We start from the raw sequence: 18,007 nt of genomic DNA on the forward strand, positions 1-18,007 counted from the left end.
AAACAAAAAAATAAAAATTAATAATGAAGTCCATCAATGGAAGACTATGGGATTGCTATTGTTTTACAAGATTTAAATCTCTAGAGAAATCAGTGAGAATTTTCAAATGGAATAATTAAAATGGTTTGATTGTCTTGGAGGGGAAAAATATTATTGCTAAGGTGGTTCTGGTTAATAGTGAGGCAAAATAAATAAATAATTAATTCGATTTAAGATCTAGAAATCTCTACAGCAATCAGTCAGAATGTTAAAATGGAATAATGCAATCTTACGTTATCTTATGTGATTTTCCAGTGTCTGGATCAGTGGCTTTATAAGTAACCAATTCACTATCAACTGGTGAATCTTCAGGTTTGTTAATAACCTTCTCCTTTGGGTTAAACTCTGGAGGCTCATTCACATCAATTACATTCACAGTGACTGTGGCAGTGGAAGTGGGCAAAGAACCAACAAATGGATCATCGTTCTCAACAATCACAGACAGAATGAATTGCTTGTTCTCCTCAAAGTCCAGGGGCTGAATGGAAAAGAAAGCATCTTTTATTAAAGGTAATCAGAACAACCATTGTGGAAACACATGAGCAACACACAGTACCTTTACAGTGGTGATGATGCCCTCTAGCTGGCTGGGTCCAGTACTGACACCGAAAAACCCATTGTTGTCCCCGCTAATAATCTTATATTTGGTTGACCAGGCAGGAGATCCAGGATCATCTCCATCAGTAACTGTAAGTCTGGCCACTTCAGCCCCTACTTTATTCTCTGGGACAGATACAGTGTGCTAAAACAAAGAGATGTATGGTGTAAATAAGTACAAATAAAGTTGTAACACTTATATTATAATATTCTGAATGTATTAATATACATTACCGTGGTTTGCTCAAACTGAGGTGCGTTATAATTTCTGTCAGTCACGGTAATAACAGCTGTGCCAGTGGTTGCAAAACCTTTTCCAGCATCGTCAGTAGCCGTAATTAACACAGTATATCTGGACCATTTCTGAAAAGAAAGATGTTTTCTGGTGAGTTTGTTTACATTAAATCATTCATCAATGCGAGATCCAGTCATCATTTCTCACCTCTTTGTCCAAGCCTAAAGCATTCACACGAATTCCTCCAGTAACAGAGTTGATTGTAAACAGGTTTGGTTTTGGCAATTCTGGATCTTGCTTGATGATTGAGTAACTGATAACACCATTGTCAGTATCCACAATATCATCTGGATCAGTGGCTGTGACTGTCATAAACTCATGACCTTCAGTGAGAGAAGAAGAAAGACTGATTCGGTGAAACTGAAGAGGCATTTGAAAAAGAAAAAAAAACTGCTAAAAACCATTTCATTGAGAAACTGCATCATACACCTACCTATATCAGCAGCTTCAGGAACACTTCCATTGAATGGATTTTGTGTAAAAACAGGCTTATTATCATTTTGGTCCATCACATTTACAATAAATTCAAATGGATTCTCTACAATATTCCCATCAACTCCAGCAGCATGAGCTACAAGCTAAAGACAGGAGAAGAAATACAGGCATGTTAAGAGACAAATATCTGAGGTTGTTTGAAAACACAAATAAATTATAGTTGTATTTTTTTATTCCATGTCTGTTATCTTTGACATATCTATTTGCAAGTGTAGTTATGACTTAATTTTTAGTTAATGTACAAATTACAAAAAATGTATAGTCTCTTTAAACATGAAAAGTAAATTGTGAGTCAAGCTATTTCACCCATCAATCCTCATCCATCATCATAATAAAAGCTGCAACATTAGTCCATTTTGACCTAACTGATCAATGGATAATCTCGTGTTTGATCTTTTATTACACACTTTTTATTTTGTCTTTAACATTTCAAGTAAAACACAGAATATGAGTTAAATTATTATTATTAAAATTAAAAACATGTTTAAATTCATAGTGACAGATATTCTGTTTCCCTCCCATTTGTATCCTACCAAAAGTGACAATTGTTTTTAAATTTTATTGAAACATGCATTGATTCATTGCAGGTTATACAAGTTCTGTATGTTTCAGAGATCATTGTTTGTTTTTGTGTTTCAGTTTTTCCTGTGAGACAGAAACTTTTTTTTTTTTTTGCACTTCAACCATTTGCTATATGAAAAAGCACTGTGCACCCTTTTTAACCAAAGATTTTCTTTTACCCTCCTTTAACTACACTAAACCGTCATCAGTTGATGCAAACAAAGTGTGTGCTATCATCAGGAAAATTTGTTTGTTTGTTTGTTTATTTATTTACCAGTGTCAGTAGTTTGGATAGCTTCACACTGCAGTTTTACACTGTAACAGTGTTGGCCGAGGCATTCTCTGAATTCCCCTGTTTACTGATGTTGTGTGTATTTTTCCCTTAACTTGCTTGCGCTGCAGAGCTGTGTTTTCACACCCCAATGGGAAGTGCTGCATTTCTGTGACAGTTATATTTAACCTTTATATCCTTGTGCTGCCTTCTGGTTATTTAATGCGTTACATGCGAGAGAGTGTGTGAGCTCCTGCCTCTCTCGCATGTAATGCATTCAATAACTTCTATATGCTTCTATTAAATAACTGGAAACTTCTTGATGTTGAAGTTTTTGCTGGTAAGGTGGATTTAGATTAAAAATAAATAAAAAACTCATAATTTAGTGCATCTGCTGATCTCAGAAGATCTGAAGAAGAGATCACATATTCGAAGATTTTAATGCTCATATTCGAGCATTGACAAGACACAAATGATTTACAATGTGAAATATGTCATATAATGCACTTTTTCTACACACAAAAAGACATGGTTACAGCTGTGAACTTACATCTTAGTACCAAAGTAATCTCTATAGGAACCCTTTCATAAATCCTCATATACAATTCTAGACTATCACTTTACATGCAGATTCATTTCTAGTCATACAGTATATCTATAATCTAATAATCTTACTGAACACTCTTTAAGACAACTCCTGGGCCTTTTTATCTGATTCTTTATACTTTTTTATTTTAGCTTTCAAAGAATTAAGTACGAGCAGACAATCCAATGCTGAAATACACTAAAAATCAACTTACTCTGTATGAAGCTTTTCTTTCTCTGTCGAGTGGCCGAGTCACAAACAGATTCCCTGATAATCTTTCTATGGTAAAAGTCCCCCTAGGGTCCAGATCCGCTCCTTCACCTGTGATCCTGAATTCCTTATCTAAATACAGAAAGCAATAAGATACAATAATAAAAGATGTCAATAACAGACAAACCTCTTTCTTGTTCATCTAATTTTGATCTTTCCCTTCATTACTCTCACCTGGACCAGTTTCTCTGGGAAAGGACCTCTGCCATTCTCATATAGAGTGAATGGAGGAATAACCCAACCTCTCTTGCTCTCTTTTTAAACCCGTTGAAGACTTTGGAAACATCAGAACCAGATCATCAGCGGGAGATTCCATCTGAAAATGTTAGTAAAAGATAATGAGCAACAAAACATTTTTGTTTACAGTTAAACACAGCACACAAACCATCAAATATCTGGATAATAGGGTATATGTCGAACGCCGCATTACGAAACCGGAAAACAGAACGCATCGCTTCCGGTTCAGGTCTTTTGAATGTGCTTCATGCATTTTTTTACTGTTTTACTCAAGATAACTTAAAAGGAGCGAGCGAAGATGATCATAACCAATGTCCCTCGCATGTGAAGATCGATATTTAAAAGTAAAAAAAAAAAAATCTTCACACTAACGTTTAGATATTTAAATAGAATAAAAAGCCAATAACAAAGTGAGATAGGTAGGTTAGCTGATTACCTTAAAATTCCATAGATATCGGCATCAGTTCATACGGCTGTTAACACTTTCTATGACAAGCGGATGCGATGAGACCAGGTTTCCGGTTTCGTCATGCGACGTTCGACATATACCCTATTGCATCTTTAGAATCAGAATGGAATTTATTGTTAAGTATGCTTACAACACAAGGAATTTGTCTTCATGACAGAAGCTTCCAGTGCACAGACAGAAAGACAGCGACACAGATAATAAAACTAAAATAAGTGAATAAAAATAATATATATATATATATATATATATATATATATATATATATATATATATAATAAACATTTATTTATATAGCACTTTTCATACATGGAATGCAACGCAAAGTGCTTCACAAACATAAAAACAAATTCACACAATGTCAATATAAAAAGAAAATACATATAAATAACAGTTTAAAATAAAAGACTTATACCCAACTTCACATAATATTATTGTACTCATAAGCAGCTTTAAAAAGGTATGTCTTAACCTGACTTTTAAAAATATGAATGCTAGTAGCCTCTTTCACTTCATTTGGTAAAGAATTCCAAATTTTTGGAGCATAGTGGCTAAAAGAAGCACCACCTGATCGTTTGTGTTTAACTGTACAATGTTCCAGAAGATTAGCATTAGAGGATCTTAATATGCGGTTAGGAACATATCTTGATAAACAGTCTGAAATGTATAAAGGTGCCAAATTGTGCTGAGTTTTATAAACAAATAAAAGAACCTTAAAATCGATCCTTTGGTGAACTGGTAACCAATGTAATTCCATTAAAACCGGTGTAATATGTTCTCTCCTTTTTAATTTCATTAGTACTCTGGCAGCTGCATTTTGTATCAATTGTAACTTTGCTATAGAGCCCTTAGTGTACATAGCATTACAATAATCAAGATGAGAGAAGATAAAAGCATGAATGAGTCTCTTAGCATCATCTAAAGACAAAAAAGGACGAATCTTGGCTATATTTCTCAAATGATAAAAACAAATTTTTGTCACTTGATTGATTTGAGACTTAAAATTCAGGTCACAGTCCAAAATGACACCTAGGCTTTTTACTTCTTTCTTAGATTGCATGGCCAAGGGACCCAATCCAGCTTCTATCCTCTCGTGCTCATGTTTTGGGCCCACAATAAGAATTTCAGTTTTGTCTTCATTCAATTTCAAAAAGTTTTTGTTCATCCACTTTACAATGCTGGACAGACAATCAGCCAGCCTCTCTAATACAACAGTATCTCTTGGCTCAACTGAGATGTATAACTGTATATCATCAGCATAAAGATGATAATTCATGTCATATTCCTGAATTATGCTGCCCAAAGGGAGCATGTATAATGAAAATAAAACAGGCCCAAGAATTGATCCTTGTGGAACACCATGTGTTATTTCATGCGTCTTTGATATACAGTCAACTATATTAACTATAAACATCCTTTCTGTTATGTATGTTTTGAGCCAATTTAAAACATTACCAGAGAGACCGACAAGATTTTCCAGTCTGTTTAACAGAATACAGTGATCAACTGTGTCGAATGCTGCACTTAGATCTAAAAGGATTAAAACTGAGGCATTGCCTTTATCTGTATTTAATCTCAGATCATTTACTACTTTTAAAATTGCAGTTTCCGTATTATGACCATGTCTGAAACCGGACTGATATTTCTCCCGAATATTATATTCATCTAAATAATTATTAAGCTGCTGCAATACAACTTTTTCTAGAATCTTACTTAAAAATGGTATGTTAGAAATTGGTCTGTAATTATGAAAGAAAGAACAATCCAGGTTTCTTTTCTTTAAAAGTGGCTTCACAACAGCACATTTAAAAGCATTAGGAAAAATGCCTGACTCCAGGGAACAATTAACTATATCAAGGATGTAGTTTATCAAACAGTGCGATACCTCTTTAAAAAATACTGTTGGTATAGGGTCAAGATAGCTGGAAGAGGAATTTAGCTGAGAGATAATTTGGAGAAGATTTTCTTTATTAACTGTCCTGAATATTTCAATTTTGTGTGAAGGACTTCCCAGTTCATCCATAGTAAAATTATCAGTATGATCAATGGCAGATCTGATCTGTATTTTGTTATTAAAAAACGTAGCAAAATCTTCACACATAGTTACCGAGGGCTGATCAAGGCAATTATATGGTTTGTTATTTAAAAGACGATCTATAGTGGAGAAAAATATTCTGGGATTTTTATTATTTTCGTTAATAATTTTTTAATAGAATTGTTGTCGTTCAAAGCGCACTGTTTTTGTATATTCTGAGATATTAAACACAAGAATCTCACGGTGAACAGTTAATTTAGTTTTTCTCCATATTTTTAGATATCTATCTTTTTTTAGTTTTCTCTGGCGCCACTACATCAAGAGTTGCTTTTAAAGAGGCATTAAAACGATCAACCATATCATGTACAGTAGGCATTTCACTTAAAGTTAAAGCCGTTTGTAGAATCTCATTAACAAAAGACTCAGAGGTCGATGTATTAAAATAACGTTTTTTAATTATTTTAGTTTTGTAATGAAGCATAGTGTTAATTTTGTAATCAAAAAATAAACAAAAATGATCTGAGATTGCTAAATCATTTATTTCATTTAAATTAACATGAATGCCGTGTGAAATTATGAGATCAAGCGTATGTCCTTTATTGTGTGTTGGTCCATTGACATGTTGTATAAAATTAAAAGAATTTAAAACCTCTAAAAAGTCAACTGCTTTACGATCACCTTTGTTATCGACATGGATATTGAAATCACCCACAATCAGGGTTTTATCATAGTTGGTTAAAAGTTAAAAGTTCAGAAAAGTCCGATATAAAACACAGGGTTTGTTTAGGTGGTCGATATATTATTACAACTAAACATTTAATTTCTAGTATTTCTATTGCTAGATATTCAAAAGTAGTAAAATCGTCGAAAACAATCTCTTTACAGGGCAATGACTGCAAAACTATATATATATATATATATATATATATATATATATATATATATATATAAATCAGTTAACACGTTAAAACATGCGATTCATTTCAAAATCCTTAACACATTAAAATAATTGAATGCAATTTACGTAAATAACTGACAAAAGTACGTGAAGTACGTCATTAACATAATTTCCGTCACACAGTTAGATAACACTGAGCATCTACAAGTGTCTGTAACCCTGGTAGGTGGACATTTCCATTCTTACCCTTTACCCCGATTCTGCATCTCTGTTTGCAATCAGATCATTTTAAACCGTTAAACTCGTTTTCAAAAAAGTTTTCAGTGATCCAGTAATCAAATTCATTCAAACAATGAGTCCAAAACAGCGCTAATGTAAAGAAGGCCAGGCTGATTACATCAGAGACATCAGAGAGAATAGAGACTCACATTGTGCTTTCAGTGTATTATTCATTCTAGTGTGAGCTTTGCTTAAACACATGAGCTCTGTCATATTCTGTGATTGTTTCTGAAGAACACAGTTTTGGTGACGTACAGGAGTCGTACAGTAAGTGCGTGAGAGTCTGTTATATTGATGCACAAACAACAAACTGTGTATGTGTGCTCTCGATCACCGATCGCATGCTGCATTTCTGTACAGACACATTTCAGTTTACACACACACACTCAGGATAATGTTTGCTGTGTTTAGTAATTGTACGTTTATGCAGTCAGGTCAAGGTGGTTGATTTAGGAGTTCCCTTTCGAGAGGTATCTCATATTGCATAAGGCTAGCTCCTTTCAGGAACCTGATGACCAGGTTGTGCTTCCCCCATGGACTGACCTTTGACTGCATCGTGATATGCGGCGGCAGCAGCAACATACACTTTGAGGGTGGAGGGAGACAGTCTTCGCTCCAACCCATCTTGCAAGAAGGAAAGCACAACACTAATCGGGCATCTGCTGGGGTCTTCTCGGCCAGAAGAGCACCAGGTGACGAAGAGGTTCCACTTCAACGTGTAGGCATGTCACATGGACGATGCTCTAGCGCATTGGTTCCCAACCTTAGGGGGGCGCCAGAGTTCACAGGGGGGGCGCGGGAGCGGATATGCTTTGAGGTGAATTTCAATTACAATTTCGTTATTTCAAATGTATAGGAGCATTGCGCGTAGCAAGCACGCTCATAATGTAAGAGACGCCGGCGCGACCACAACATTGCCCAACATCAAATGGCAAACGTAATGCAAGTGGAACGAAACTGCTCGTTATTGTGTGGTTGAAGGACCGTTTATCAGTTTGGACCAGTGCAGCGCGAGCCGATCGTGATCATGCGACACTGTTACTACACAGCGCTAATAAGAGATCCAGTAAAGAAAGCATTTCAAATCGCCACTGAAGTAATAACATCGCTGCGAGATCTAGTGAGAAACATTCACATTTCTCCGTTATTAACAGATCAAACAGCGCTGACGTGGAAACCTGGAAGAAACAGTGTCCACAGATCTGCAACATTCAACATCCATGGATTTACTGTAGTAACACTAACTGCACCCTTGGAAGTTTGGCAGGAATAGTGGGCTATAATGCCTTCAAGTAACATTACATCGGTTTTATTTTTACATTATGAATACAATTGCTGCCCTCAAATGTTAATCTGAAATAAAATAAACCTTTGTTTATAACTACTACAATATTACATTTAATTTTTTCCAAGGAGCTGTTTTGTTTTATATGCTCATAAGAAGAGTGAACTATAGCTCTAGAATTGCTCAAAGTAAAAAAAAAAAAAATCATACTTTATGATGTTAGTTTTAATAAAAAAAAAAAGAATAAAAAAAATGAAATTTCTCTGGCATTTCTTTCTTTTTGCTGTATCAAAAACGTACCGAACCGAGACACAAGTGTATCATATCGAACCGAACCGTGAATTTTGTGAACCGTTACACCCCTAATATATATATATATATATATATATATATATATATATATTGGGGGGGGGGGTCACGGATTGTTAAATATGTACATAGGGGGGGGGCCCAAGGAAAAAGGTTGGGAACCACTGCTCTAGCGGAAGTGATGGTAGCTACCACCAGTGGTGGAAGGGTACTCAAACCTGCCTTGTCCCATCCAGGAGCCACACATGGAGGTTCCACAGATCGGGACGAGGGTGCCATAGGGTGCCCTGTTTCTGAGAAAGGAGGTACTTCCTCAGAGTAATTGGCCAGGGAGGTGCTGTCGCGAGGAGTACTAGTTCGGAGAACCGGGTCTGGGTGGGCCAATGAGGCGCAACCAAAATGACCTTCTCCAGGGTCTGTGCAAGAAGGCTCACTGGGGGAAACACATACTTGCGGAGGCCCCGCAGCCAGCTGTGCACCAGTGCATCCATACCGAGCGTACCCTCGGTTAGTGAGTAAAACGGGCTGCAATGGGAAGAGTCGTGGGAGGCATACAGATCTATCTGTGCGTCGCCGAACTGTTCCCAAATCAGCTGAACTGTCTGGGGATGGAGTCTCCATTCTCCAGGAAGAGACTGAAACCGTGAGAGCTCGTCGGCTCCACGGTTCAGGTCTCCCGGGATATAAATGGCTCGAAGTGACCTCAGATGCTTCTGACTCCATAGGAGGAGGTGGCGGGCGAGTTGCAACATACGGCGGGAGCGTAGACCACCTTGTAGGTTGATGTACGCTACTGTTGCGGTATTGTCTGAGCGGACTAGTACATGCTGGTTCTTGAGTAATGTACGCAAGGGGTGCAGAGCCAAACGTAGCGCCAGCAACTCGAGGCAATAGGCTATGTGCACAAGCGTCGCGACAAACTTCCGCTTTTGTCAGAAGTCGGCATATCAGTTTCCGGTTTACGGCCGCTTCATCGGCATCCGCTGTAAACAAACAAGATGAGTGCTGCTGTTGTACGAAATAAAGAGATACTATGTGCGTGACACGTCTAAGTTTCTAAGAACTGTAGGTGGATCTTACGGCCGTTTCCCACATACTCCGTGTGCAGTGTGTGTGTGTGTGTGTGCGCGGTGCAGGAGCAGCATGCGCTATAGTGCTTCACATATGATGCGTTTGCAGTGAATAACTGATTCACGGCTGTACCACAAACACTTACTATTTTTATTTAAAATCCAGAAGTTACGCTGCAACTTTTATTTAATACAATGTTTTTTCAGCATTGCGATTCTCTTTGTACACATATAACCTATACACTCTTTAATGGACGCTTGAACGTTTAAACACAATTTAAACAACGTAGGGCTATTATTCCATGCATTACTTATATTAAGTTGCTCAAGCAAGTGGTCAAATATTTAACTATAAATTGACAAAAACAGCCGACTCTCATGCCTTTTCTTTTCCATTTAAATTTTAATAAAATAAATCTTGCATGTCACAACGAACTTGTTTTTCCACCTCCACGAATGAGAGTGTTGATCATTATGTCGCCTTGTTGAAGTAAATTGTAGTTTACCTTGCTTTACCCCGGTCTTCTAAAAGACCTTTAGAAGAGTGACCTTTTCAACGTAATTGCGTATTACGTGACGTCAGGAACGCGCATCACAGAACAGAGCAAGGCGAACATTTGTGCTTATAAAACTTAAACTTTTTTATTTATTTTTGAAATGACCGATCGTTTCGCTAGATAAGACCCTTATTCATCATCTGGTATCGCTTAAAGCCCTTTGCAGCTGCACTGAAACTGTCATTTGGACCTTGAACCGTTTGAGTCCCAATGGAATCCATAATATGTGAAAAAATCCTGGAATGTTTTCATCAAAAACCTTAATTTCTTTTCGACTGAAGAAAGAAAGACTTGGACATCTTGGATGACATGGGGGTGAGTAAATTATCAGCAAAAGTTTTTTTAAAAGTGAACTTCTCCTTTAAATAAAAGTTGCAGCGTAACTTCTGGATTTTAAATACAAATAGTAAGTGTTTGTGGTACAGCCGTGAATCAGTTATTCACTGCAAACGCATCATATGTGAAGCACTATAGCGCATGCTGCTCCTGCACCGCGCACACACACACACACACACTGCACACGGAGTATGTGGGAAACGGCCGTAAGATCCACCTACAGTTCTTAGAAACTTAGACGTGTCACGCACATTGTATCTCTTTATTTCGTACAACAGCAGCACTCATCTTGTTTGTTTACAGCGGATGCCGATGAAGCGGCCGTAAACCGGAAACTGATATGCCGACTTCTGACAAAAGCGGAAGTTCGTCGTGACGCTTGTGCACATAGCCTATTAACATGCCAAAGGTGCTGGGGTCCTGTCCAGGAGCCCGCGGCAGCATGTCCATTGCACATGGCACCCCAGCCCGTGGTGGAGGCATCTGTTGAGACAACAACATGCCTGGAAACTCGTTCTAAGGGCACTCCGGCCCATAGAAAGCTGAGGTTCGTCCACGGGGTGAAGGTCTGACGGCAGGTCGGAGTAATTGGTACTCTGAGCATGCCTTGTTGCCATTCCCACCTCGGGACTCGATTGCAAAGCCAGAGCTCATATGAAGCAGTTCGAGCGGTGTAGCTGCGGATGCCAAATGCCCCAGGAGCCTCTGAAATAACTTCAGTGGAACCGCATTCTTGCTATATACTATACCATCCCGGTGTGGGGGCACAGTCAGGCCAGGGAAGGACCAGCGTTCCACAGGGGTCTGCTCTGCCAGCGGTCTGGCGACAGAGGGGGACAAGAGTGGAGAGGCTCGTGAGCGGCGCGCACTGTCATCCGAGACATCTGGTGGCTCAGAGATGGGTGTGTCAGTTATTTTTTAACCAGATTGGGGTGCTGCCCGCCGTGGGGCAAGCAGAGGGGAAAGGAGAACAAAAGATTCTCCCCTGGCCCTTCACCGGGGGAAGGAGTGGCCCTGCTACCATCTCATGTGAAGAACTGATCGCCATCTCTGAGCAGCCCATCTCAGGGGCGGCACTTAGCCTGGCGTTTAGCAGGCTGAGAGTTCTGTGCCGATGGCTGGGTGGAGGCAGCAGCGGGCCGTCAAGGCAGAATATGTGTTATCACCTCAGTCTGCTTCTGGGCGGTCAAGAACTGTTGGGCGAAATCCTCGACCGTGCCGCCGAAAAGGCCAGCCTGTGATATGGGAGTGTCAAGGAAGCGGGTTTGCTCGGCATCTCGCATATCGGCCAGGTTTAGCCAGAGGTGTCTCTCCTGGACCACGTTTGTGGACATCACCTGGCCCAGGGAGCATGCGGTCACCTTCGTCGCTCGGAGAGCAAGATCGATGGCAGCACGCAGCTCATCAAAGAGCCCTGGGTCAGTCTTGCCCTCGTGCATGTCCCTGAGCATCCGTGCCTGATAGACCTGCAGGATGGCCATGGCATGCAAAGAGGCAGCTGCTTGCCCCGCAGCTCTATAGGACTTCGCAACGAGAGTCGATGAAAACCTTAAAGCTTTGGAGGGGTGCTTAGGGTCACCACAGGAGGAAGCGCTCTGAGGACACAGTTGCATCGCAACAGAACGTTCCACCGGGGGAACCCCAGTGTGCCCTTTGGCATCGGCCCTGTCGAGGGGAGGAAAGGAGAAGGTCGCCGAGCGATCGCGAGAAGACAATGGTGCCTTCCAGGACCTCGTGACCTCCTCATACACTTCCGGGAAGAAAGAAACTAAAGAAATAGTTTCCCTATTGGGGAAGGGCGCTGACGGAAAAAAAAACGAGTACACTTGGTACTTCGCATGAGTAGGGGTCCAGGCTCCACCACCCATTTCTGAGCATAGAGGCGCCTAGTTGAGGGCGCTGTTGCTTCAGTGATGTCTTTCCATACATGAAGGGCCCACAAGTCGGGACGGGGATGCCAGATTTTCTCGTTCACCTACATGAGGAGATCTCTCCTCAGCGGAATTGGCCATTCAGTTGTGTCAACTCTGAGAACCATAACTGGGTCTTCCAGAGAGGGGCTATTAGTAGCACTGCACACTAGCTTTCCCTGATCCGTTTGATGACCTGTGGTAGCATTGTGACTGGAGGAAATGCATATAGCGGACGGCTCGGCCAGTCGTGGGCAAGCACATCCTTGCTCTTTGAGAAAAATGTTCGGCAATGAGCGTTGTCTTCTGAGGTGAAGAGGTCGACCTCTGCTTCGTCGAAGATGCTCCATATCAGCTGATCCATCTGAGGGTGAAGAGACCATTCCCCTGGGGGGACATCGTCTCAGTTCGCTGAAGGAGATAAAATCTGAGGTCCTTGGTGGTGAATGGGTGGTTTATAGCCTTTGGCCATGCCCATTCTTGCGAGCTCTGACGTGCTAGGGCGCGAAGTGTCCTGATTGGTTTGCGCATCTGAGCCGCCACGCCATAGGCTCGTGCAGTTGCCGCAGCACAGCCAATGACCGTACTCGCCACTCGCTGGTGGTGGTGGAGTGGGGCTGGTAATGCTGTCATCCTCAGCAGGGCCGATGATAAATGGCGAGTTGTTGTTTACCAGCACCCACTCCATGATGGCGCTCGACATCTTCCTTTAGGCCGCCCGCTGGAACGCGTGCCTTCCACTGCTCGCTCAGGCTGGCATGGTAAAATATACAGAGCGGACGGTCTGGGTAAAGCATCTGGCACGCAAGCTGGAAAAAATCCTTTGTGTGTTCTGCCAGCGGGCGGTCTTCATGCTCCAGGCACAAAAGCTGAACTGCAGGAAGGACCATTGGAAAAAAAATAAAAAATAAACAGAAAGAAAAAAGTACTGTTAGGTCCGTTCTTCTGTTACATAACATGTAGTGGAAACAGCATGAAGACGAAGGAGAACAATTATAATAGTATTTGATTAATTAACTCAGAATCAGGAACAGAAAAATCACTAACACATCAGACATTAAGAACGGACGAAGACTGAGGGAGAACACAGGGTCTAAAATACACAGAGCAAACAAAGGAACTTAATTAGTTAATGAACAGGACACAGGTGAAAGAAATGGCTAATCAAACAGATTGGGGAAAACTAGGTCACAGGGAAACACGACACAGCATACATGTTACAATACAATAACACATTCATTTTATTATACAGTGTATGATTAACCATTATTAAAATAAATATAAGATGTTATATAGAAAATATAAAATCTTTCTACAGAAATCTGTAGGTGTACCAAATGATTAATTGATTTGCCATTAAGAACATTTGGATTAAATTATAGAAAAATATATTATACTGATTGATGCAAATAAAAAGCTTGATAGTAATATCGATATGGATGGCAGTTACTGTGAATGAAACACTTATTATCTGCAGTGAAATGTATACTGTGCATTGTACAGATATAAGTGAAAATATGCTGAAATTTTTGAGAAAAAAAATAGGGAATGGGAATATCAGTTGTGGTGAAAAAGTAAAAAGTGTCTTCTATTTAGGGTATGAAATCATATTAAGTGTAATGGCGTTCTCAGAACTTCCCTAAACAAGCTTTCTGAATTTAGAATATTTGAAATAAACCTGAATTTACACATAATTGCATAACCTTTAGTATGAAAAACACTAAGATTGACTCAGTCTAATGTAGGCTGCTGGGTGTTTGAAGCTTTTACAGAAACTGTCACAGACTGCTCCGAGACAAGGTTGAGGATCCAAATGCAGTTTATTAGAGTAATCCAGAATCGCAATCAAACAGGCAAAGGGTCAAGCACAGAAAGGCAGTCCAAACAAACAAACAGGCAGGGGTCAGAGGCGAAAAGGGAATCCAAGAAACAGGCAAAGAACCAAGAGACAAGAGACAAGAGACAATGAAACCAGGGAGAATGCTCAGAAATGCAGTGCAAAAACATACAAAACTTTGTGAATGATAGGGTGAACAAGGCTTATATGGGGTGAGCTAAACAAGATAATGAGATACAGGTGAATGTGATAATGGATTAAAAGTCCAGGCAGTGAGTTATGGGAAATGTAGTTTGTGAGGGAATGGCAATAGTCTGATGTGGAGTGCCCTCTGGTGGCTCTCAAGGGGACTCCAGCTGGTTACCGTTACAGAAACTAATGGCCGTTGTATTTAAAGTCAAGTCTGCTCTCTTCTGATAGTTTTTTAGAAGTATCCCAAACACACATTGGTATTCCTATCATTACAATGACATTCCATTTTCATAATGGTTTTTATACTGAGCTAATGACATTTTCTATACCCTAACCCTAAACCTAGCCATCACAGAAAACTTATGGAATTTTAACATATCCATTACATGCCAAACACTCAGGGAGTTGTCATGACAGAAATTTGGTTATCTGTTTCAGAAATTGCACTTCACAAATCTATATCTGTAGTATAATTGTACTAAATGAGTTACTGATTAAATATAAATATCACTTGGATTAATTGTTGGTCAAATGATAAACAACAGATGCAAATTAGAAAATTTAATGTTCATAACATTATGAAAGCAATTGCAATTGCTTTATAAGAAAGGTAAATAAAGATGAATCTTGTAAAAAAATAGTTAAAGAGTTACGTTGTGATTTTAAATCTTGTAATTCGTCAACAGAAAATATTCTTAAATGTTTGAAAACCAATTGTAAAACAGTAGAAAAGCCATTAAAAAAAATCTATATTATAAAAGTATCTGGCTGTATTATTGTTTAGATAACAATGATTACAGCAATATTAAGATGGCAGATATAATACATGTAAAATAATGTTCAGCAAATGTAAAAAAAGTATTATGAATAAATGACTTGTAAAGTAATTATATTAATTCATTCATTCATTCATTTATATTACAATATAAATGTAATGAATGAATGAATGAATGAATTAATTAATTAATTATTAATAAACATCATCAGGGAGTCCTGTCGTTCATGTCCTCTAATTCAATTATAAACTACACTTCTCTTTTGGATTCATTCAATGTATCATTGCAGACAGAATGTATTGCTTAGGCAAGAAGCGTTGTCACGGTCACTAAATTGCACTGGTTCTCCTTCGCAGTCACACACAGTTGCTTGAATGGTGTTTTCCTGATCCATCCCACCCTGATCAATAACTTTCAGGACAACATTGTAGTCACCCTTCTTCAAAGCAAACTTTGGGGTCAGAAAGACACCAGCTGCTAAAATGGGCACATTATAATAGTTAGACATGTATACCAAGACAGCCAGATGAATTTCTCTTTAAAACATTAGTAATTGCTCACATATGCCATTCATCGAGGTGGACCAATATTTACTGGTTTCTCCGTAGCTCTCAACTCTAAAGGGACCAGCGAAAGGAGGTCCATCTTTGTCCGTTATAGAGAGAAGCACTGGGGCTGAACCACGATTGCACATTCTTATATCCCTTTCACTGATGACAGGAGCGTTGTCATTTACATCCTCCAATTCAATTACCAGGGTTCCTGTGCCAGTTGCTGGAGCTTCACCTGCACACAAGCACAGACATCAGAAAAAGGCCAGCAATAATTCTCCTCTTAAAAAAGGAAACACAAATTACCATCATTATCCAACGCCAAAATGACAGCTCTGTATTTGCCATCTTTGACTAAGGGAGATTCTCTATCCATAAGGCTCCTGACTTTAATAACTCCAGTGTCTGGAGTAACACTCAGCCAGCCGGCAGGATCAGTGCCAATTTTATACCTGGAAGGAACCAAACATACAGGTTAAAACTAGAAATGTTCAGCAAGAACAACTTAAGTCTTGCCTGGTGGTTTAAAAACATTTGAAGTTCAAAGGATATACAGGCATGCTATGATATGAATTCTGCGTATGAGAGATTTGACATTGGAAGGGATATAGGCATTAATAGGTAGATAGTTGCTAAGGGGGTTCTCAGTGCTTAATATTGTGCTAATAAGGCTGTTTGACTAAAATAAAATAAAATAAAAATCTACAAGATCTGAATCTCTAGAGAAATCAGTCAGGATTTTCAAATGGAATAATGATATTTTGGTGGGTTGATTGTCTCAGAGGGGATAAAATGATTTGCAAAATTTCTTACTTTATCTTCTGTGATTTTGCGGTGTCTGGATCAGTGGCTTTATAAGTAACCAATTCACTATCAACTGGTGAATCTTCAGGTTTGTTAATAACCTTCTCCTTTGGGTTAAACTCTGGAGGCTCATTAACATCAATTACATTCACAGTGACTGTGGCAGTGGAAGTGGCCAAAGAACCGACAAATGGATCATCGTTCTCAACAATCACAGACAGAATGAATTGCTTGTTCTCCTCAAAGTCCAGGGGCTGAATGGAAAAGAAAGTGTCTTTTATTAAAGGTAATCATTACAACCATTGTGGAAACACATGAGCAACACACAGTACCTTTACAGTGGTGATGATGCCCTCTAGCTGGCTGGGTCCAGTACTGACACCGAAAAACCCATTGTTGTCCCCGCTAATAATCTTATATTTGGTTGACCAGGCAGGAGATCCAGGATCATCTCCATCAGTAACTGTAAGTCTGGCCACTTCAGCCCCTACTTTATTCTCTGGGACAGATACATTGTGCTAAAACAAAGAGATGTGTGGTGTATATAAGTACAAATAAAGTTGTAACACTTATGTTATAATATTCTGAATGTATTAATATACATTACCGTGGTTTGCTCAAACTGAGGTGCGTTATCATTGCTGTCAGTCACGGTAATAACAGCTGTGCCAGTGGTTACAAAACCTTTTCCAGCATCGTCAGTAGCCGTAATTAACACAGTATATCTGGACCATTTCTGAAAAGAAAGATGTTTTCAGGTGAGTTTGTTTACATTAAATCATTCATCAATGCGAGATCCAGTCATCATTTCTCACCTCTTTGTCCAAGCCTAAAGCATTCACACGAATTCCTCCAGTAACAGAGTTGATTGTAAACAGGTTTGGTTTTGGCAATTCTGGATCTTGCTTGATGATTGAGTAACTGATAACACCATTGTCAGTATCCACAATATCATCTAGATCAGTGGCTGTGACTGTCATAAACTCATGACCTTCAGTGAGAGAAGAAGAAAGACTGATTCGGTGAAACTGAAGAGGCATTTGGGGGAAAAACTGCAACAAACCATTTCATTGAGAAACTGCATCATACACCTACCTATACCAGCAGCTTCAGGAACATTTCCATTGAATGGATTTTGAGTAAAAACAGGCTTATTATCATTTTTGTCCAGCACATATACAATAATTTCCATTGGCGCTTCTGCAATATTCCCATCAACTCCAGTCGCATGAGCTACAAGCTAAAGACAGGAGAAGAAATACAGGCATGTTAAGAGACAAATATCTGAGGTTGTTTGAAAACACAAATAAATTATAGTTGTATTTTTTTATTCCATGTCTGTTATCTTTGA

At 39.3% G+C, this 18,007-nt stretch overlaps 1 protein-coding gene across 1 annotated transcript in view; it reads right to left on the reverse strand.

The window, feature by feature from the left end:
- The window catches only part of LOC308686014 (uncharacterized protein), a 101,928-nt gene that overhangs the window by 25,031 nt on the left and 58,890 nt on the right, over nt 1–18,007 (reverse strand). Inside the window, 16 exon segments of the mRNA XM_081358232.1 lie at nt 273–517; nt 596–781; nt 871–999; nt 1,079–1,254; nt 1,365–1,509; nt 3,059–3,186; nt 11,336–11,477; nt 11,753–12,387; nt 15,701–15,778; nt 15,896–16,087; nt 16,159–16,304; nt 16,666–16,910; nt 16,989–17,174; nt 17,264–17,392; nt 17,472–17,647; nt 17,752–17,896. Of these exon segments, the coding sequence (XP_081214358.1) occupies nt 273–517; nt 596–781; nt 871–999; nt 1,079–1,254; nt 1,365–1,509; nt 3,059–3,186; nt 11,336–11,477; nt 11,753–12,387; nt 15,701–15,778; nt 15,896–16,087; nt 16,159–16,304; nt 16,666–16,910; nt 16,989–17,174; nt 17,264–17,392; nt 17,472–17,647; nt 17,752–17,896 (3,083 nt within the window).

The sequence above is a fragment of the Scardinius erythrophthalmus genome (genome assembly GCF_964197995.2).
Source record: "Scardinius erythrophthalmus genome assembly, chromosome: 2".
In the NCBI taxonomy this organism is placed as follows: Eukaryota; Metazoa; Chordata; class Actinopteri; order Cypriniformes; family Leuciscidae; genus Scardinius; species Scardinius erythrophthalmus.